Genomic DNA, 24,008 nt, shown 5'->3' with positions numbered 1-24,008 from the left:
AAATGTGCAATTTAAATAAAAAATAAATCTAACATACTTCAACAGCAGATTAAGCGCACTCAAGTAATGCAGCTGACAAGACTTTCCATTGTACAATTTGACCTATGTCTTTCTTCAATTCCTCCATCCTTGTTTGTTTTCCTTTCATCATCATTGGATTTAACAACTAGGACGCAAGGAAAGCAAATGAGGGTGCACAAATAATAAGGAACTAAGACGCGCTCTCATGCTCGCTTGTGGGTAAGAATCACAGTGGCTACATACGAAAATGCATACTTCTCTACTATATAGTAAGCAAAAAACATAATGTCACAAAAGTATGTCTGTATTCACAGTACTCATAAAAAAGGGAAAAAGTACCTGGATGTCCCACTACTTCCGGTGAGATTCTGAAGTGTGCATCCGATGGACACTTTATTATCCCATGAGGCCACAGAAGAGGATTTATGAATGGCAGTGAAGTGACGCAACTGACGCTGGTAGGTCACATGACAATAATAACATGGTTGATGTAGATTACATTCATACTACACACATTCACACTACATACTTTTTTGTGTGCTTGCAAAATAAGTACCTACTCTATAAGTTGGTGAGACTTTTACATCAGTCTGTTTGCTAACTCAGTTTTATTGTAATCAATTAATAATATTTTACAAAAATATTAGTTATTGTTTAGCATATGAGACTCAATTGTAAAGTTTTGTTCATTTATTTTCAAACAGGCAAATATTATTTCAAAACAGAGACAGAGAATCAGAATCACCACAATATCAGCATCAAATTGCAACCACTTTATACTAAATGCAACTGGAAAAACATTACATATATTTTAATAGTCAAGGTCTACGGACTAAAATGTCCCATAGTCACAACAGCACCTCGATGTTAAAAGCTTAAGTAGGAAGATATGAATTGGAGTGCTTTAGATCAATCATCAGTTTGTTCCTTAAATGTTTCATGGCTCCCTTGTCATGTTTAGTCAATGTTTATTCACAGATTTTTCATTAAAATTCACCATTAAAAAGTGATTGAAAAAAAAACCCCTGAGCTAAAGACCAAAATGCATCCAAACTAGCACACATTAATTTAGCATATATGAATACTTACAGTAATTTTATAACTGTCTCAACTCTTGTAATATCTTAAATGGCCCATAGAGAGACTTATAATGTTGAGATCAGTTATGTGAGGTGTTAACCCTGTTTTCAGGTAATTGTGTTATTATTTCAGGTCATATGTTTATTTCTTGAGAGTTTATTCATCACGTGAACCATATTGTTGCATATTCTTTTCTTAGCTCTATACGTGGGCCTATTTACTGTACATTAGCATGAAGCTCGCTGTGCGCGGAGAGTTGCATTTCGGTGTAGGTTGAGAGTTGACTGTGTATTTTCTCTTTTTCACTTTCTCTCTAGAGCATCAGACACGTAGACACAACAACCTCCAGTGGCAGTGTGGATGCAGACTGATGCCAGCTGAAGGCAACGGCAGAATGAAGCGGCTGATATTGGGGGCATGTGTGAGGACACAGGTGAATCAGTTTTCCGGCTTATTCAGACTGAGAGCGAGACATGTCGATTTTGCGGATATTACGGTAAGAGCACAGGAAGATAGGGCGATGTGGGCGGGGGACGGCCGACCTGGCCATGTGTACGCTGGGAATAGAGGCACTGTGTGTTTACGCTTGGCTATGGAGCGTGTGGCTCCTTGTGTCCTACTTCTTAATCTGGAGAATCAGATGCCATGATGATTAATGTTTGTGATGATATTTAAAGCAGTATTGGTCTTTTTTAAGAATTAACACTCTCACTGAACTGTATTGACTGTATGCTTAAATATCACATGCACAAAAGGTCATCCTTGTACATAAAAATTCAAAGTAAGTATTACATAAGTCACCAAATTATATATTAAATATGTAATTGTTTATATATATATATATATATATATATATATATATATATATACACACACACACACACACACACACACACACATATATATATATATATATATATATATATATAGTTTATAAATTGCATATATATATATATATATATATATATATATATATATATATATATATTTATTATATTATTTGTAGATGTTCATTAAAAAGAAAATAAATAAATAAATATATATATATACATATATAAAATATATATTCAATTTTTATATACAGTATATATACATATATACAGTATATATACATACATATATAATATATGTATATAAATATTTTAAATCTACATATATCAACATATGAATCAACATGCACTAATGTTAAATTTTTCTATATTTTCTAATCATTTGTTAACAAGTGATGTATTCTTTACTTCATTGAGCTCATTGTTTCTGCTTTAAATTAATACATTGTTTAAAATAATACATAGCTATGATTTGTATATGTACAATTCTGAAATACATAACTTGGACACAGTCACCTCTGATAATAGATCACTCTAAATTGTAATGCTGACATGCATTTTCTGTGAAGCTATGTATGTATTGTGAAAAGCGCTATACAAATGAATTTGAATTGAATATATATTATTTATTATATTACTTGTATATATTAATTAAAAAAGAAAATAAATATATACATAAAAAAAATATATATATATATATATATATATATATATATATATATATATATACACTTATATACACTGTGTATATAAGTCTAGATAAAATATAATTTTTTAATATAAACTATATATATATATATTATGTATATATTTATATATATATATAGGCCTATATATTAGGGGTGGAAATCTTTAGTCACCTCACAATCCGATCTGATTGATCCAAAATGATTCTTGATCTACTTTTTTTTCTTATTAATTAATTAGTTTACTGACTTAAAACCTTAAAATCCTTACATTTACATATCCTTATATAACTAATTATAAGTAGGCCTACTTTTTAAAATAATTACAAATTGAAAAAATGTAATTAAAACAATTGTATGTTAAGAATTTTAAACTAATATAACTTCAAAACATGCAAGCAAGTAGCAAATAATAAAGAGGAGCAACGAAACATATTACAAGCAATAAACAAAGAGTGCTTTCAGTATTTCAGATTATCTGAATGTTTTCTTTCTCATGTTTACTGTCTTTTGATTGTTACTAATAAGCTGCATTCACGCACGGATCTCTTTTGAAATATAATAAGTAATGCAGTTTGTCCTGTCCATTTAATCCCTTAAGACATAACTGGCTGTGTTTACATTAATTTTGCGTCATAAATCCATTTTGAGACGCAAGTAGCCTACATTAAACCACTTACACAGAGTCGCGCACAGCCGCATGCGCGAGCACTCTTCACAAACAAAGCGGCAGCATTTGAAATTGAAAGCAGCCTTCTGTAAGTGAGTTACATATTTTAAATATATAAGTCCACAGCATTCCAAGCGTCATAAATTATGTCTTCGTAGAGCATTTGTAAGGAAAATATTGACGGGCGAGACATCACACAAAGTGTGCGTCGCTGACAGCGCATGCAGTGAAGCCCGTGAATGTCATTGTAATTCAACCTTTCCTAATTTTACCAAAGATTATTTTACAGAAGGTTCGAGTTGTTTATGTGTGTGAGGAATTGGAAGCAAACAGAATCCGGGTGTTTCTAAAGCACACTCAGCGTCATCGCGCATCTGAATAAAAACTAGCTCAGAATCGATTCTGAAATTCTCAGAATCAATCCAGAATTGTTGAGATTTTATATATAGGTTTAACAAAATTACATATATTTTATTATATTATTTGTATATATTAATTAAAATGAAAATAAATATATACATTTAATATATATATATATATATATATATATATATATATATATATATATATATATATATATATATATATATAATATATATATATATATATATATATATATATATATAAATATATATATATATATATAAATATATATTTTTTAATTAATATATATATATATATATATTTTTTTTTTAATTAATATATATTAAAATTAATACATATATATATATATATATATACAGTGTATGTGTGTGTATATATATATATATATATATACACACACACACATATATATATATATTTTTTTTTTAATTAATATATATTAAAATTAATACATATATATATACAGTGTATGTGTGTGTATATATATATATATATATATATATACACACACACACACACACATATATATATATATATATATATATATATATATATATATATATATATATTTTTTTTTTTTTTTTTTTTTTTTTTATTAATATATGTAAAATATACATCTATGCCTTAAATAATAAAAATATTTTATAAACCAAAATACAGACATTGCTTTTATTTAATAATTTTAATAAAGTCTAAATTACAATTAAAGAGCTTGGATGTAAATTATAATATATGAATATGAAAAATTAAATTAATTATGATGTGGAACAATTAAGCATTTGTGTTACAATAACATGTGAATATTTGATGTGCATGAAGGTTTATGTAAGATGCCTTAAATATTACATCATAAACAGCAGTTACACTCCAGAAATCATAAACCTGTCTAAACGATGTCTACAGGTGACGTAGATGTTCCTTCTCACAGGTAATTCCACTTTCAGAGTCTCAAATACTGGAGTGAGTAAGTCACGCCCTCTCTGCGCACCACAGGTACATCAATATTCAGTATGTATAAAGCACTGCAATCAGTTTAAAGCAGGAAAATATAAATCCACTTACACATACTATAGAAACATACACTGAATCGATTGTCATTGCAGTTAGTTAAAAGCACATGAGCTCAAACATTCATTTTAATATCGCCACACTAAACTGACTGCACACAATGGGACCCTTTACAGTAAATCTATACTATTTCTACACAACAACAGGCCAAAAAAATGTACATACCAGTTCATGCTGTCAGCCTCTGCTCTTTACAGTGCGAACGGTTTGGTGTCTGACTGAAAACTAAAGGGGTCTTGTACTCAATTAACACTTTATTGTCATGTCTGAAACAGTGACATTTCCTTGGCATTTAGGGGTTAACTGATCGCCGCTTCTGAAAACAATGTTGTTATGGAAACGCAGAGATTTAGAGGAAACAAGACACAAGTTTCTGTCCAGAGGCCCATATGTGGGAGTATTATTTGTGACTTCAAAGCTAATTTTCCTATAAGAGCGGGGCATAAGATCATGCAGGGTACGCTTACACGGCGCTGCACAGTGACATGGGAGATTTCTGAGAAGAGCCGGCCTTTAATATATGTTTTTAAAGGTTATTTGTCAGTTAAATAGTTAACTTGTGGGAGGAAGAAAGGAAGGTCATTGCACTTATAAAGGCATGGTACTGCATGAGTACAAAAAAGCACAATATCTAGAGGTATCATGTAAATAGCTTTGTTTATGAATACTGAAATCATTTAGTGCCACTGTGTATTATCATATGATACCGTCATTTTACCATGGTACCCCATATTACTTTTTGGTACAGGCACTATTTTCATTTGTTACACCAATAAAATAATTTACAATAAGGTACACTCAACAATAGTTGAGTTAAATAAAACTACTCAGCAGGTTGGGCAAACATTTAACCCAACTGCTGGGTTAAAACCACCCATTCGCTGGGTTAAAACAACCCATTGCCAGGGTTAAAACAACCCAATCGCTGGGTTAAAACAACTCAGTCGCTGGTTAAAACAACCCATTACCAGGGTTAAAACAACCCAATCGCTGGGTTAAAACAACCCAATCACTGGGTTAAAACAACCCATTGCCAGGGTAAAAACAACCCGTTCGCTGGGTTAAAACAACCCATTGCCAGGGTTAAAACAACCCAATCGCTGGGTTAAAACAACCCATTGCCAGGGTTAAAACAACCCAATCGCTGGGTTAAAACCACCCATTTGCTGGGTTAAAACAACCCATTGCCAGGGTTAAAACAACCCAATCGCTGGGTTAAAACAACCCAATCACTGGGTTAAAACAACCCATTGCCAGGGTAAAAACAACCCGTTCGCTGGGTTAAAACAACCCATTGCCAGGGTTAAAACAACCCATTGCCAGGGTTAAAACAACCCAATCGCTGGGTTAAAACCACCCATTTGCTGGGTTAAAACAACCCATTGCCAGGGTTAAAACAACCCAATCGCTGGGTTAAAACAACTCAGTCGCTGGTTAAAACAACCCAATCGCTGGGTTAAAACAACCCATTCACTGGGTTAAAACAACCCAATCACTGGGTTAAAACAACCCATTGCCAGGGTAAAAACAACCCATTGCCAGGGTAAAAACAACCCATTCGCTGGGTTAAAACAACCCATTGCCAGGGTTAAAACAACCCAATCGCTGGGTTAAAACAACCCATTGCCATGGTTAAAACAACCCAATCGCTGGGTTAAAACCACTCATTTGCTGGGTTAAAACAACCCATTGCCAGGGTTAAAACAACCCAATCGCTGGGTTAAAACAACTCAGTCGCTGGTTAAAACAACCCAATCGCTGGGTTAAAACAACCCATTCACTGGGTTAAAACAACCCAATCACTGGGTTAAAACAACCCATTGCCAGGGTAAAAACAACCCATTGCCAGGGTAAAAACAACCCATTCGCTGGGTTAAAACAACCCATTGCCAGGGTTAAAACAACCCAATCGCTGGGTTAAAACAACCCAATCGCTGGGTTAAAACAACCCATTGCCAGGGTTAAAACAACCCAATCGCTGGGTTAAAACCACTCATTTGCTGGGTTAAAACAACCCATTGCCAGGGTTAAAACAACCCAATCGCTGAGTTAAAACAACCCATTGCCAGGGTAAAAACAACCCATTGCCAGGGTTAAAACAACCCATTGCCAGGGTAAAAACAACCCATTCGCTGGGTTAAAATAACCCATTGCCAGGGTTAAAACAACCCAATTGCAGGGTTAAAACAACCCATTGCCAGGGTTAAAACCACCCATTTGCTGGGTTAAAACCACCCATTTTCTTGGTTAAAACAACCCATTGCCAGGCTTAAAACCACCCATTCACTGGGTTAAAACAACTCATTGCCTGGGTCAAAAACACCCATTCGATGGGTTAAAACAACATATTCACTAGCTTAAAACAACACATTCGCTGGGTTAAAAACCACCCATTCGCTGGGTTAAAACAACCCATTCGCTGGGTTAAAAACCACCCATTTGCTGGGTTAAAACAGCCCATTCGCTGGGTTAAAAACCACCCATTCACTGGGTTAAAACAACCATTCACTGGGGTAAAATAACCCAATTGCTGGGTTTGTCCATTTTCAACCCAACTTGGGTTGTTTTTAACCCAGCCTTTTTTAGAGTGTACCATTAATTGAATGTAACATTAACAAACATTAACTAATAATGAACAATACATTTGTTATAGTATTTATTAATCTTTATTAACTGTTCATTTTCAGTTCATGTCAGCTAAAGTCCATTAAATAATATTAACAGATACAACTTTTGATTTTAATCACGTATTAGTAAAGGTTAAAATGAACATTTACTATGATTTACTAAATTAAGTATTTGTTCATTGTTAGTTCATATTAACTAAGGTAGTTAACTAATGTAAACAAATGGAACCTCATAGCTGGATAAAAGGAGAGTTTGAAGGTCTACATGAAATTGGAAAGAGTTAAACAAATGATTTTGTTTCTTGGTCATATAAAATAAAGAAGAGAACAAGTATTCAGTTTCAGTAGAACTCCAGTGCAAGTACAAATTCCACAAATTGAATACGTAAAGTAAATAATAATTAATAACTAAAATGATTCAGTCTGGTGCTGCTTAATTGTCGTGATTCATATGGCTTGAAGATAAAATGTATAAGCTGCCAATAAGCATTTAAAAAAAAAAAAAACTAAAAAAAGATCTGATGGACTAAAAATAGGATGGATGTTACAGATGGACACATTCCGGCCTGTTATCAAACGCCCATCAGTCGAGCGATCCCACCTTCAGATTCAGAGGTAGTGTTGAAATTTCAACGCTTTGACGCACATTGCTTTACCATTTCCTACTTTCCATTTAGAATTTATAGTGTCTGAAACTTGTAAACAAACTTTCACCTTGATGCAAGCGGATCCGCTAACGCCTCTGTAGTTCGCAGAGAGCTTGGAAAAAATAACAGTGACTAAAATCCTGTTTATCACATAGGTATTTGCTCTATTTCATTATTTTTGACTTCTGGAAAATGTCACTTTAGTTGCTGGCTGTGAAGATTCATGGGCCTGTAAGGGTCAGGTGGTGCGCGTGTCTCTGCGGCTTCACTTTTAGACATAAAGAGCAAAATCACTTTTACTGATGGCTTAGTCATCAGGGTTTGCATTCAGTCATTTCATTAATGTATCATTCATTTCACTCACATTGAGTCATACTGATGGCAAGATGGTCTCGGATGTTTCTGCTCTCACAGGTCTTTAGACACGTTTACTTGTCTAAACAGACATATCATAGATGCCCTTTGGTGTTAAATAAAGTGAAATACTTATAATATATTATAATACTGCATATGGAACTACAGAATTGGCATTGTAAGACAAAAAAGTTACATTATTAGTGATATTTGCTTTACTTTTACCATTGCTCATTTTTAGGGATAGGATTTTACCCTAAATATTAAAGCACATTAAAGCAAAATTTGTTTCACAGATGTGGATGATACTTCAAATGATGTGGCTTGTTGTGAAAAAGCAGAACAACATAGACACCATAAACTTTAGTGCAAATTTGTCTCACATATACATACTGGTTGGTTTCACATTTTCTGATTGATTTCTGTTTATAAATGAAGCAAGTTATATATTTTTTACAACATAACACAGACTCCTTTTGACAGTTTTAGATTTTAATTTAAACATTATTTGGCCTGTTTACAAATCTTTTTTCCATTGACTTCTTAGGTTTTACTTTATTTTTGGGACAGTAAAAAAATTCAACAAGTTGTGCAATCAGGTGATTCGAGGTTTTTTTTTTGTGCGTGGTTATTGAATGTTATCCATTGCTGCCTGAAAAATCCCATGTGACACTACATGCCACTATGTGGTTCTGGAGGAACTTTTTTCAGTTTCGTCTTGCTCAAGACTGTAATAAGAAAAATGAAAATAAATATGACTTGAAGTGAAATTTCATAAACCCATTTTCACGATTGATGTTAGCAGTATCATAGATACTTACAGTTTTTCTGATCTGTGTCTGTCCAGTTTCAGAAATGATCTAATGTTTGGGCTGTAAGTGTTTGTTTAATTAATGATGAGTGTGTGGGTTCAGGAGGAAGTATTGGGACGGTTTGACAAAGTAAATGTAAAAGCTAATATTTAGGTGTAAATCCCTTGCAAGCAATCACAGGAACGAGTCTGTTACCCACAGACATTGGTTTCACACTTTGAAATGCTTTTCCAGGCCTTTAATACAGTCATTTCCAACGGTTGCTTGTATTGGGGAGTTTCTGCCTTTAGTTTGGCATGTCCTGAAAAAGACAGATACCACTGGCAAGCTTCAGCAACCGACAACAACCAGGTCATCTGAGAAGATCAACAGCAGTTGATGAAAGACAAATGACAAGGGCTGTGAAAAAACCTCTAAAATAACTGTCAGTAAAATCACCAGCAACCTCCAGAAAGCTGGAGTGATGGACTCACAATCTGCTGTTCGCAGGAGACTTCACCAACAGAATTACAGAGGATACACTGCGAGAACAAACATCTGATCAGTACCAAAAATAGGAAAGCCAATTTGAATGGGCAAAAACACACCAGTTTTAGAATGGGATGAGACAAAGATTAACCTTTATCAAAGTAGGAAAGCAAAAGTGTGGAGAAAAAAAGAAACTACAAATGATCCAAGGCATACAAGCTCATCTGGAGGTAGTGTCATGTCACGGGCATGCGTGTCTGCCTCTGGAACAGCCTCACTCATCTTTATTGATGACTTGCTCAATGATGGCAGCAGAAGAATGAATTCAGAAGTGTACAAAAGAATCTTGCCTACCAGTGTTCAAGAAAATGCCACCAGACTTACTGGGAAGTGCTTCAGTTGGAAACAGGACCCAAACACTAGTACTGCTAACTCAATCAAGATTATCGTGGTAAAGAATTTATTTTAGATTGTCCAAGTCCAGATTTAAATCCTACTGAACAAGCATTTCACCAGCTGAAGAGGAGACTAAAGGCAGAAACTCCCCAAAACAAGCAACTGTTGAAAATGAAGGCCTGGAAAAGTATTTCAAATTGTGAAACCAAGAGTCTGGTGAATATGTAAGAGTCTGGTGTTTGTGTATATATGTGTGTATGTGTGTGAATGTATATACAGTATATGTGTTTATGTGTTATATATACGTGTGTATGTGTGTGTGTGTGTATATATATATATATATATATATATATATATATATATATATATTATACATACATACACACACACATATATATGTGTACATATATGTACATATATATACACACACACACACACACACACACACACACACACACACACACACACACATATATGTGTATAAATATATATATATATATGTGTGTGTGTGTGTTTGCCTGCAATGCTCTGTTAATATTAAAATGCAACACAAAATGCATTGCAGGTCATCTTAATATTATCTGGCTCATTAACCTGTAGTGTAATGGATATTTCCCATCTCCTACATAGTGCCTATTTTATTTGAATGTGTTTTATTTTATATGATAGAAAAAAATAAATTGACAAAGTAGAAGAAGTTTTTATGGCCAAACCCTCAACATTTGGTTCTGAAAAGGATTTCCACTTTAAAATACACCAGGATTTAAAACTGTAGACTGCGGACAAACTGCTGGGTCTCTAAATGATTTTTCTATATCCGTATATAACATATATAGGCCTACTCTTTATTCTCATGCATTTTTCACTTTTGGGCTTGGTCATTATGTGGAGACGTTCAGACAGACCGGACAGATGCAAATACATTTTTATTTAATAGTGTACAAAATATGTATAGATTAAAATATTTTTACAACCTTGTAAAAAAGAAAGCAACACAAAACAACACTTTAATTCCCTTAAGAGGCTTACAGTTATAATAGCTTTAGTGACGGTTACGGGGGATTCAGTACAGACTGGTCTTTTTCATGATCCGTAGAAACTCCTGCTCATTAATCTCTCCGTCGCCGTCTCTGTCGGCCTCGTCGATCATTTCCTGTTTCAAAAAGAAAAATCCGAGACACGATCATGTTAAAAAACAAACTTCAAAAACATGTTGTTATACTGCAATATTTCCTAAAGGTGTCAGCTGTTCCTCCATGATGAGGGATCTTATCTGATCTTATGTCATTTACTACCCACTGACTAACCAGCCAGTTTCTTAGGAGAAACACCGATCTATCTGTGAGGTTTACACACAGGAACATCCTTTTTTGTGTGTATTTCCCCACATCTGACGCTGACACACCTGTAGCTCCTCGTCTGTGAGGTTCTCCCCGAGCTCTTTGGCCACTCGCTTGAGATTTTTGAAAGAGATTTTGCCTGTGCAGTCATCGTCGAAAAGCCTGAAAGCCTTGAGGATTTCTTCTTTTGAGTCCTTCTCGCTCTGTTGTGAAAGATAAATGACACACAGATCACTTTAGTGTAGGAGTTGGCAGTATGACCAAAATCACAGTATGAGTAATTTTATATCACAGTAACGGTATACAGCGTCAAGATTTTTGTTTTTGCTGGGAATTTAAAGGTAAACTACATAACTTTTTTGTTCAAAATTAAAGGTGCTAAAGAGGATGTTTTGCTTTATACATTTTTGCAATATTACTTGAAACTGTCTTTACTAACTGATAAAAGACTATTTATTAGGTGCACTGAAAGGAATAATATTAATATACATCATCTGTGCACGAGGTAGGGCCTTAAAAACATCAGCCAATCGTTTACGCGATCATCGCGTAAACGATTGGCCCTCTGGCTTGTCAATCACTGCCATTACGTTCCTTGTGAGAGACGTGCGCTGCTGCGCGCTCCAGTAACTTTCCACACTCCACAGGCGCCGCATGCAATGTTTTTGTCAGGAGACAGGAGTAACAACTGCAGATTATGAGTTACGAGCTTTGGGAGGCGTTCCCTCGAAATTCTTATGCATGCGCTCATTTCCTAAACTCAGTAACAGTCTTTGGTTTCTCAGTCGACGAAAAGATCCTCTTTAGCACCTTTAACAAAATTTAAATAATGAGTCAATGCATCATCAATCCTTCTCCCAAAATGTGTTTTTCACTATGGTAAGCCTATTATAAATGTTTATATTTTAGACCTGACGGTATGGTTTTCGCGGGAAACTGCGTACGTACGTCACCCACCGTGTATACTATCGTAAACTAAAACTATTAAAAACATTTCTGTTCGTTGAAATAAAACATTAATAAAAAAATCTTAACAACCTGAATGAAAATAAGAAATGTTGCCTTGACAAAAAACTGAAATAAGTTTGAGCTGAAGCACTAAGATAATTTACTTATTTATTATTTTACCAGGAAGTCTCGTTGAAATTAAAATCTCTTTTACAAGAGAGACCTGGCCAAGGTAGCAGCCATACGGTGAGACAACATTTTAAATTACAAGAAGTACACAATAAAACTGAAATTTTAGAACATAGTTCTAATACATAAAATAATACATAAAAACTATAACACTTTACAATAAGGTCTCATTTAATCCATTAACTAACATGAACTAGCAATGAGCAATACATTTGTTACAATATTTATTAATCCTTGTTAATGTTAGTTAATAAAAATTCATGATTTAGTTCACAGTGCATTAACTAAAGTTAGGAAATACAACTTTTGATTTTAATAATGTATTAGTAAATGTTAAAATTAACAATAACTAAGATTAATAAATGCTGTAGAAGTGTTGTTAACTAAAGTAACTAATGTAAACTAATAAACCTTATTGTGAAGTGTTATAAAAACTAGGCTAAAACTAACTAAAACTGAAATAAAATTATTAAATAGCAATATTAAAATAAAAACAAACAAAAAAACCTAATAAAATGACAAAAGCACATACCAAATGACTAAAAATTAAACTAAAAATATATGTAAAAATATAATATAAATATAAAAAGCTAATTCAAAAACTATAGTAAAACTAAAATAATGCTGATATAATACATAATCCTATTTTTGGATAATCTATTAAACTAAATAGTTAACAAAAAAAAAGTATTTAATTTAAGTTGCGAACTCGATGTACACAAACCATGGAACACCCGAGTTAAAAATAAAAGACTGAAACAGTGAAACCAACATTATAAAATGGATACTTTCAATTCTAACTTCCACTTGGAGGAGCCACTTCTGAGCTTTTGCTCTTCCTCAACTTGACATGTTTGGGACACATTTCTTCCCTGCTCTCACTTGTAAAACAGTCCTGCACGCTGAAAATATATTTTACAGTGGTATAAACACTAATTACTGAATGTTAAGTATATAACATCTGATGGGTTCACATCACATAACTGAGAAATTATTGACGTCATTCTCCATGGCAATATCTGAGGTCTACTACAGAGGTTAGATTGCTGACTTACCATTTTCTGTGTCATCATAGAAAGGAAATCATTGAAGTTGATAACGCCCGATCCTTCTTTATCAATATCAGCGATCATCTTTTTTATCTCTTCTTTCTTTGGCTCAAACCCCAGAGCTCTCATAGCAACCTATGGCAACACGTCAGGTAGTCAGTTAGTACATACAGTACCTGTGAAACCAGCACGTTTGGACACGCATTTGAATGGATTTAAGTTTCACCTCATTTTTAAGCCTTTTGCTCTAAAGCCTTCTTTTTATACAACATTTTATTCCTAAAAACATGGTGAAATGTTATTTTTCTGGCTGTTGACAGTATTTTCTGATTCATGGATTTATGATAAAAAGAGAAATCCAAAATCCACGACTAATGTCAACAAAATGAAACAAGAATATTGAACCTGGCTTTATCCAGTGTTCAGATCTCTCTTCTGGAATTATGATTTATGCAAATTAGTGCATATTTAATTACATAATCCCTCATTTGCATATTGTAACATAACATTTTAGAAAACTTGTTATACAAAAAAATATTTGTAATTCTTAATGTAATCAGTCAACTGGGGAAGTATGGTGATATCTATTAGTTAAAGGCACAATATGTAAGATTTTTTGATTGAAATATCCAAAGAACCACTAGAACAGTGTTATATATTTTGTTGACTTGTGTTGACTTAGATTATCACAAACGTTTTCAAGAATGTTTAAATCCAGAGAAATAAGCAATTTAACCAGGACGTCGCCTATCAATGACATCATACCCGCGTTACCCTCGACTTCCGGTTTTATTTTGTAGAAACCATGGAAACACCAAAGATGCTTCAGTATATTACATGTTTTATTTGACAGATGAGCAACTGTTTGGATACATTCATCAACAGAAAACTAGTAATGTTATATAGCTCAACACAGTAAGTCTTATTGTTTAAATCTTGTTTTCATGATTTACCATTTGTTTTACCATGCCTAATATCGATCTAGCTTACTGCAGTGCATCATAGCAGCCGCCAGGGGAACGCACAGAGTAGCATTATAAAAACTTTCAACACACAAATGTATCTAATATGATAAACCGTGCTGCGTTACCCCACATACACTTGACCAGAGGAAGCAGCGACTGTGGCATAATAAAAACAATTGCTCCAGTGGCCTCGTTACTCTCCAATGACACCCTGCTTCATACTACAGTAATGTTAATGAATCTTTAATACATTAGTTCATCAATGAATATGATTTCTACCCAAATCCTGTCTGATTTATTCCCCCCAGCTGTAGACGTGAAGACCACACCCCCTCATGATTCCGCAAAATCAAGGCATCATCAAGCTACGCCATTGTTTTGAATAAGCGACCTCTAGAGGTGAAAACTACATAGTGTGCCTTTAATTGTTTTACCATAATAACCTGTAGTGTTGTGTTGTCTTAAAGGGATAGTTCACCCTGAAATGAAAATTAAATCATCATTTACTCACCCCGGTGTTGTTCTAATGCCGTATGCTCAAAAAAGTTGTGAGAAATCAAGATTAATAAAAGCTCAACATGAAATACAACACCTAGAAATCCCCAAAAAGAATCCGTGCTCTTTCTTTACCGAGTTAATTATTTCCAGACCGAAACTCTGGTTGTCGGTCAGAATGACTGAGCTTGATAACTTCTTGTTATGACGAACACAACAAATACACCGCCAAAAAAAGAGTTGCTGTTTGGATTTTAATAGGCAAATACTTAATGATCCATTCGTAGATTCTCATTACAGTGATTATTTCTAGTTTCTAGCATGTTATATGTTTGGCAACAGTTCTTTTAACCTTTAAAGATGGAGTGTGTAGCTTTTCATTTCTTAAACAATCATGTAGGAAGACACATCACTGCCATATTCCAGGATGACAATGTCAAGATTCACCAGGGCTAAATTGTGAAAGAATGGTTGAGAGAGCATCAAGAATCATTTTCACACATGAATTGGCACCTCTGAGTCCAGTCTTTAATTTCATTCAAAGTCTTTGGGATGTGCTGGAGGAGACTTTACAGAGTGCTCACCTCTTGCATTGTCAATACAAGATCTTGAACAAAAATTGATGCACCTCCTGATGGAAATAAGATCACAACATTTATTTCCATAAACTGAGGTAAAAGTCAGGGCCAATTAATGTGTGAAAATGATTCTTCATGCTCCCTCCCAACAATTCTTTCACAATTCGAGCCTGATGAATCTTGATATTGTCATCCTGGAATATGGCCATGATACATCTTAATACATGGTTGTTTAAGAAATGAAAAGCTACACACTCCATCTTTTAGGGTTAAAAGAACCGTTGCCAAACATATAACATGCTGGAAACAAAATAATCACTGTAGTAATGATCCATCCACAGACTTTTAAGTATTTGCCTATTAAAATCCAAACAGAGACTTTTTTTTGGCTGGGCAGTGTATATCCACCTCATTGTATTTCATGTTGGGTATTTATTTCTCACAACTTTTTTGTTTTTCTGGGCGAGTGAACGGCGGCGTTAATAGTGTCTCATGAACCCACAGAAGACCAACAACCAAGGTCAGGATTTTTGTTAAATAATACATTAAATTTCAGTTTGTTTTTCACCAAACCTTATTGTATACCCCCAGAATACTTGGAATATATGTGACATGTGTAGCACTGGACCATTCTGTGATACTTCTGCATCTTTTTTAAAAATGTTTGTTTCTGGGAGCTATTCACTGCCATTATATGGTCAAGCGCGAGCGGGACATTTGTTAAAAGAAAGAAGGGCATATGGCATTAGAACAACAGCAAATGATGACTTTAAAGGGTTAGTTCACCCAAAAATTAAAATTCTGTCATTAATTACTAACGTTTTACACCCATAAGACCTTCGTTAATCTTCAGAACACAAATTAAGATATTTTTTGTTGAAATCCGATGACTCAGTGAGGCCTCCATAGCCAGTAATGCCATTTCCTCTCTCAAGATCCATTAATGTACTAAAAACATATTTAACCCTCTACCGCATAGTGTTGCCATATGGCAACATAATCTTTGTGTTCATTTCCTTGCCACTGTCTCTTTAAGAGAACATTCTCGTTTTTTTGTTGGTAAGAGAAGACCTTAGTTTAGCCAATGATGTGCTTTGGTTAAGTCACATGACATGCAATTTTTTTCTGTGGCGCGATTTCTGACAGACGTCAGTTGTCGGTAGTTGCTGAAAGCAAACTAAAACGTCAGTAACATCATCTTAGGTAAGTTATGATGACATATTCACCATTCAAAAAAGTTTTTATGAAATTAGTTTTTGGTAAATCCATAAAATGTCTGTGTTGCCATATGGCAACACTGCAATAATGGAATGACATTATTATAATAGGTTAGCTTGCTAGCAAAGGCCAGCTGCAGTTTGTTAAGATGTAACAATAAAAACATTAATGCTAGTGATATAATGTTAATTAGTCGTATGTTATGGACTGCCATGGCATTTGTATTATGGATTAAATCAACATCGGAGACCTGCCACCACATACAGTAATACTGGCCCAGACCAACCACTGGCCTACCATGGTGTCTCAAAAAGGCAGGTGCAAGTGGCTGTAAGTGTATTGTTAGGGTAACGTGTACCAAACGTGATGTGTACCTGTGCCTCACCACTGAAAAAAAAAATGCTTTTTGAAGTTTCGTACAGAAAAAAGGTTTCAAGGATTATGGGGGGTTCATGTTCATAAGCTTCCTCTCATAAGTTAATGTTGAATTTTCATGAACTGCAATGTTTTTGGTTTTATGTCAATGGTTTATGATACATGATGAAAAGTATTATATTTGTTTTTAACTGTCTACATTTGCAATTTTAATAATATTCATGAAAAACGTAATTAAATTCAAAGAATATAAAGCATTATTGAGCAAAAGAGAATGGAATAAATAAAAGCACAAGATGTTGAAAAATACGTATAAGGTGTTGTTTATATTTACTGCTAAAGCTTATAATAGCACCAATTGATTCAATACAAACAACATTTCTGAGGAAAAATATTAACTATATACACTTACACTTATTCTAAGTTATTTCCACTATTGCACGTTGTTGCCATATGGCAACATATCATAAAGTACCTTAAAATAATACTTTTTTCCATTTTTTTTTTTTTTACAGCACTTCAAGTTAAGCCATTCTAAGAAAAGAAAAAGCATCAAATATTTTTTTCTATAGATTTATCATAATGCGTGCGGTAGAGGGTTAAATCAGTTCATGTGAGTACAGTGGTTCAATATTAATATTATAAAGCCATGAGAATATTTTTGGTGCGCCTTAAAATAACTAGTTCGGGCCGATTTCCAAACACTGCTTCAGGAAGATTCGGAGTGTTATGAATCAGCGTATTGAATCATGATTCGGATCGCGTGTCAAACCACCAAACTACTGAAATCACGTGACTTTGGCGCTCCGAACCGCTGATTCGACACGCTGATTCATAACGCTCCGAAGCTTCATGAAGCAGTGTTTTAAAATCGGCCATCACTATACAAGTTGTTATTTTGTTTTTTTTGCGCACCAAAAATATTCTCGTGGCTTTATAATATTAATATTGAACCACTGTAGTCACATGAACTGATTTAAATATGTTTTTATTACATTAATGGATCTTGAGAGAGGAAATGTCATTGCTGGCTATGCAGGCCTCACTGAGCCATCGTATTTCATCAAAAATATCTTAATTTGTGTTCTGAAGATGAACAAAGGTCTTACAGGTGTGGAACGGCATGAGGGTGAGTAATAAATGACAGAATTTTCATTTTTGGGTGAACTAACCCTTTAATTTTCTTTTTAGGGTGAACTATCCCTTTAAATGCTTGAAATTAGATTTGAGGACAAAAATAAATTATGCCTGTGTATAAATCTGTTTACAAAACAAACTATGTATGTAGAATAGTCTTTATATATTTGAAATTTCAGGTCAGTAAATAATTCTAATTTCTGTTATTAAAGATAAATGTCTATTAAGTCTATTAGTAATTCATTAGCCTGTAGTAGGTAAGGAGTAAGATTAGTCACTCAGCTGGCATTTTGCGATTAGGTCATTCCAAGATTTACCCTCTTCTTAAGTTCAGATGCTATCTCGTGGTCTTTACTAGCTAACATTAGTGATACAGTTCTCAAACCCTTTCTACCTTCAATTCCTTCACATCTATCGTTCCAGACCCGTCTGTGTCGAACAGATCGAACGCCTCTTTGATCTCCTGCTTTTGTTCCTCTGTCAGCTCTGGTTTGGGACCTGCTCTCTTTCGCTGGTTCGTTGTGGCACTGGGTTTCCTGAAGCTGGAAGCCTTGAAAATAAAATCAGAAAGAGAGAGATTCAGCCATGCATCCACCAGGGGGTGTTATCATTACCTGTTATATGGATTTATTACTGTTTTATTGAGTTTTGTTTGAAATAATCATAGAATCAGACTATAAACTGAACTAAAAATACTGTCCATGTTGCAGCAGAGGAGGAAAAACAGATACGAGTGATCACATCTTAAATGTTGCCTATCCTCTGTTTCTTTTTGTATATTGTATATACAGTATTTTAGCATGTTTTATAATTATCTGTACACTTACAATACATTGGCTATTCTAAGCAATTTTTGGATATTCAAACACCTGTTCTTTTGTTTTTTTATGCTGTTTTTAGATTGCAACTTGCAAGTTGAACTTGCAACTTGAAAGGATAAATAAAGGTTACTTAATTAAATCACATGTTTACATAAGTTATGGTAATCTGTAATCTACATTTGGGAGAGGCTGTAAGAGCTGATTAGTTTCATAATCACACAGGTAGATTTAAAAAACTTCAATTTAATTAATTACATGATTCAGGCAAACACATTTACTGTACACTTTGGAATATGTGCACCTCAATAAATGTATATCATTCATAATATAAAATAAAAAACACAATTTTCGCCATTCATCTCAACAAATGAAGTGAACAACAGTCTCTGTTGGTTTCCACAACAATAACGCCAACAAGCTAATAGCTTAGGCTAACAAACAGCGTATTAACCTTTTAATTAGTTTATGCTCACGTGAATTCATTCGCAAATTTTTAAAAGTAACCTAAACTATACTTACCATCTCGAAAGTATCAGCAGAACCAAACCACAGCTTTGCAACTTGTGTGATATGTTAGTAAACAAGAGAACGAAATGCTGTCAGTGTCGTTGGTTTCCTTGAGCGCGTTTGGATGGGCGTGGCGTCTGAGTAAGTGACAGCAGATTGATCCAATAGAATGTGTAGGTACTCTTTGAATTACGTATTCCACCAATCAAACATGAGCGGGCGGGGCATATTAGGTGTAATTGACAGTTTGGTTCGTTTGGCGTCCGTCTCTTAGCAACGAGTCTATAGCTAGCGTAGTAGTGCAGTGCGCATGCGCATTTCAGAATATGGACCCAGTTGTAAACAATACAGCTCTGCGTTGAAGGTTTGTAGCTTCGGTTTTTTTAGGGCATTATATACGATAGCTTTAGTGTTTATGAATTCGAATTTGATTCGAATGATACCTGGATAGTTTAAATGCTTTGTTTTGCCTGCATAAAATAAAATTGAAGCTAATTTGCTAATAAGACATTTCTGGATGCGCAACCTCGACCATTATGTCGTACAAGAAAGAGTCTGTTTACTCATTTTACCTAATATATAACTGCATTTGCTGTCTTTATCAACTTAGCTTATGCATAGTTTAAGCATTTAATCTAATTGCAGCAGTCATCTTTGTGAAAAGTGTGCGCAACATTCACGTAACTCTGCTTTATTAAATATAAAATGGGGTCTTAATTAATATTCAGAAAATATTATCAATATGACTGTACTTACACTAACGGACGAGAGGAATTTTGCAACATTAACACTGTCATCATTTCCTGTTTATTACAAACAATCAGTATTGTATAAAGTGCTATATAAATAAATGCTACTTGACAATAAAATCTCTGTGTTAGATGCAAAGTGAATGCATGTCAATGGTACCGTATGTCATAAAAGTGTCCTGTTTCTCAACAGGATTTGCTTTTGGGCCCATATTTTACATTCGACATCAAATGCAATTATAATAGAAAAATGTATTTTAAGGTTGCTTTCAGCAGCCAATAATTCATCACAACAGAAACCAAATGACAGATGAATTTGATATTGCAAGCAGTGTCTGCATCCTTTAAAAAGATGATATTTATTTTGCTAAATATATATAAGTATATGGTTACATTTTATTATTTGCATTTAGCCTTATCTACACACAGCTAAATGATCTAAAGAACTTTTCTATACAGTTAGCCCAAAACCTGCAAGCGTTTGGTAAAAACGGGCTATAATAATAACATTTTGTGTGCTGTTATGAATATTTATGTTATATTTCATGACCTGAAATAAATGGAAAAAAAAGAAAAGAATGAAAATGTTGAAGAAAGTTAACAAAGAATAGAACACTGAAGATTTTAGTTTCTATTTATTTTTAAATTTTTATACAAAAATACATGCAAATTATAAATGTACAAATTCTAATAAGGGATTCTTATTAGAATAAGGGATCTAATAAGTCTAATAAGGGATTACAGAAATCCCCAAAAGGAGTGAAGGACTTTATTCAAGAAAATAAAAAAAACTTTGGATAATTTTTATTCATGTATATGGTTAGTTGCATTTTATTATTTAAATTTAGCATTGTTTTTTCCTTCAACCCTATCAGAACACAGCTAAATGACTAAATTACTAGCAATATTATAATAACCAGCATGCCATTATTCCTCTTCCACAGATGTCTGGAAATGCCACTGTTGCTCAGCGCCTCCATATCGGACTCCAGCAGTTAGAGGCCATATCCTCCTCCACACGTGCCTTTCTCGGCCCCAACAAACGGCTGAAGTTCATCCAGGATGAAGACGCCGGGGATGCGGTGTTGGTCGGCACCTGTCCACGTTTTCTTGAGCATATGGAGTTAGACGGCTCGATCGGACAACTGCTACACGAGACGGTACGGGCCCAGCAGAAGGTCTTCCACTCTGGGACAGGCGCGCTGATGTTTCTGGCTGGAGTCTGGAGTCGAATTGCACTGGAGTGTCTCAACAGAGGAATAAGTGTGTCGGACATCAAAACAGCCATGAGCAAAGGACTGGAGGTGTGTTTGGAGGCGTGCAAACAATCGGCTGTAAGCGTGCAGGAAGTGTCCTGCGAGAGACTAAAGGAGCACAAACCCAGTCCAGCTCTTAAATCTGAGCTTCAGGACCTTCATAATCTCAGGTTGACCACCCTCAAACACAGCAGGCACTTTAGCTCACATGATGCAAAAGCTGAAAACACAAAACCAGCTCTGAATGACGTAACGGGCATAGCGGAAGCCGTCAGCCACGGATGCCAAGCCTCCATGCGTTTAGTTTTAAAAGCTTGCAAGTTGCAATCCAAAACCAGTGCACAGAACAGATTTTTGGATATCCAAAAACTGGTTACATGCTCCATACCAGGCCCGTCCGAGGAGCATTCACACGTGTTACACGGGTACGTCACGCTGCTATCAGTCGAACAGGCCTCGGTGGTTCAGCGCCTTCAGGGTCAGGCGTTAAATATCGCTTTGGTGAACGGTGACTTGTGCGAGAAATATCGCCACGTGGGCTTCAACAGGCCTGCGAATGTCACGCACATCACAGATCGTGCTAACATGCCAAGTGTGAGTCTGGAAGAGCGTTGGATTGAGAATGCATTAAAAACACTGCATGAGTTCAGCATAGGTGTTGTGCTTGTAAGCGGTGTGGTTGATGTGAAGCTCAAAGAGCGCTGCTCAAGCGTACTGGTTATTGAAGGTGTTAAAAGCACCGTTTTGAAGGACTTCAGCACATGCACAGGGGCCGTCCCAGTTTCGTACATCACTCAGCTCGACAGGCGCTGCGTGGGCCGAGGAGTGAAAGTCAGTCGATGTGGGGAAAATGAGTCCGTTAGCATTGCGACTGCGAGCACGTCTCTGGTCACTGCGGTCATAACCAGCTCTGTTCCTGCTAAACTACAAATCTTGGAGGATGAATTCTGGAGCTGTGCTCACCGGCTGCACCAGGCGCTCACAGATGGGAAGATGCTACGTGGTGCAGGAGCCACTGAACTCCTCTGCATCCACCAGCTACAGCAATACAAACGGAGAGAGACGGAAAACCCGCAGGAAAATGTGGTGCTGGAGCTGATGGCCGAAGCCTGGATGGACTACGTCTCCACTTTGATGCTGAACAGCGGGTCGGTGGCGTCTAAAGCAGAGGCTTGGACTGCTGTTGCACATCAGATGAGACTTTATAAAGATGGAGAACCCATATTACAAGTTTTTAGGGACACAGATGGGGTTGGTGTGTATGATAACGTGACAGTGAAGACTGAGGCCTGGAGAAGAGCTCTGGATCTGGTGTTTCTAGTGCTTCAGTCTGACACAGAGATCATTACAGGTGTCAGTGAAGGAGAACATGTTTACAATAAGCTCATGTATCTTTGACATCTGCAACATATTTAATAGCTTTTTGTCTGTATAATAATTATTATTATTTTTTTATGTCAGAATGGAGTTGAAACCAAATAACTTTTTCTAAGTAGCCCAACACCTGAAAATGTTTTGTAAAAATGTGCTACGATAATGACAATATGTGTGCAGTTCTAATGGAAAAGTAAAATAGAATACAACATGGAAGTTTTTTTGTTTTTCGTTAATTTTTGTCAGATTTATTTGATGCAAAAATATACATGTAAATTATACATTCGGAAATTAATAAGTCTAATAATCTGTCCATCCATCCATCTGTCCAATCTATCTATCTATCTATCTATCTATCTATCTATCTATCTATCTATCTATCTATCTATCTATCTATCTATCTATCTATCTATCTATCTATCTATCCATCCATCCATCCATCCATCCATCCATCCATCCATCCATCCATCCAACTATATTGGTGTACCATGTAATTTGTAAAGAACTTTGAATGCTAGTTGGGGCGCATCTGTAATTTCCATTCTAACCACTTATTTTTTCTACCGTACAACACTGCCACCATATGGACATACATTTGCATTGCATCTCAACGCTTAAAGTGATAGTTCAACCAAAAATGAAAGTTCTATCATCATTTAGTCCCCCTCAAGTTGTTCCAAAGCTGTATGAATGTCTTTGTTCAGCTGAACACAAAGGAAGATATTTGGAAGAATGTTTGTAACCAAGCAGATCTCGCCCCCCATTGACTACCATAGTATTATTATTTTTTCCTACTATGGTAATCAATGGGGAGGCAAAATCTGCTTGGTTACAAACATTTTTCCAAATATCTTCCTTTGTGTTCAGCAGAACAAACACAATTATACAGGTTAGGAACCTATCTTTTAAATGGAAAGTTCACCCAAAAATGAAAATTATCTCATGATTTACTCACCCTCAAGCC

General features: G+C 35.1%; 2 protein-coding genes across 3 annotated transcripts; one reads left to right on the top strand and one right to left on the bottom strand.

Moving 5' to 3' along the window:
- The first annotated feature begins 447 nt into the window (after window positions 1-447).
- bbs12 (Bardet-Biedl syndrome 12) lies at window positions 448-23,260 on the top strand. Of its 2 annotated transcripts, XM_048187937.1 has the most exons (3): window positions 448-479; window positions 1,419-1,534; window positions 21,359-23,260. In XM_048187937.1, the coding sequence occupies exons 2-3, from the start codon at window positions 1,472-1,474 to the stop codon at window positions 23,066-23,068; spliced, it is 1,773 nt and encodes a 590-aa protein (XP_048043894.1). In that variant the 5' UTR covers window positions 448-479; window positions 1,419-1,471; the 3' UTR covers window positions 23,069-23,260. The 2 variants fall into 2 exon arrangements, with proteins under 2 accessions (XP_048043894.1, XP_048043895.1); XM_048187938.1 differs by lacking the exons at window positions 448-479; window positions 1,419-1,534 and adding an exon at window positions 19,926-20,029.
- Window positions 10,951-19,827, bottom strand: cetn4 (centrin 4). The gene is made up of 5 exons (XM_048187939.1): window positions 19,678-19,827; window positions 18,732-18,887; window positions 13,576-13,704; window positions 11,449-11,586; window positions 10,951-11,196 (listed from the first exon to the last, which is right to left on the bottom strand). The coding sequence occupies exons 1-5, from the start codon at window positions 19,678-19,680 to the stop codon at window positions 11,107-11,109; spliced, it is 516 nt and encodes a 171-aa protein (XP_048043896.1). The 5' UTR covers window positions 19,681-19,827; the 3' UTR covers window positions 10,951-11,106.
- Window positions 23,261-24,008: the final 748 nt, after the last annotated feature.

This window comes from Megalobrama amblycephala, linkage group LG4 (genome assembly GCF_018812025.1).
Source record: "Megalobrama amblycephala isolate DHTTF-2021 linkage group LG4, ASM1881202v1, whole genome shotgun sequence".
NCBI classification, from domain to species: Eukaryota; Metazoa; Chordata; class Actinopteri; order Cypriniformes; family Xenocyprididae; genus Megalobrama; species Megalobrama amblycephala.
Note: the sequence above shows the minus strand (reverse complement) of the source record. Positions and strands in the feature narration are given on the sequence as shown.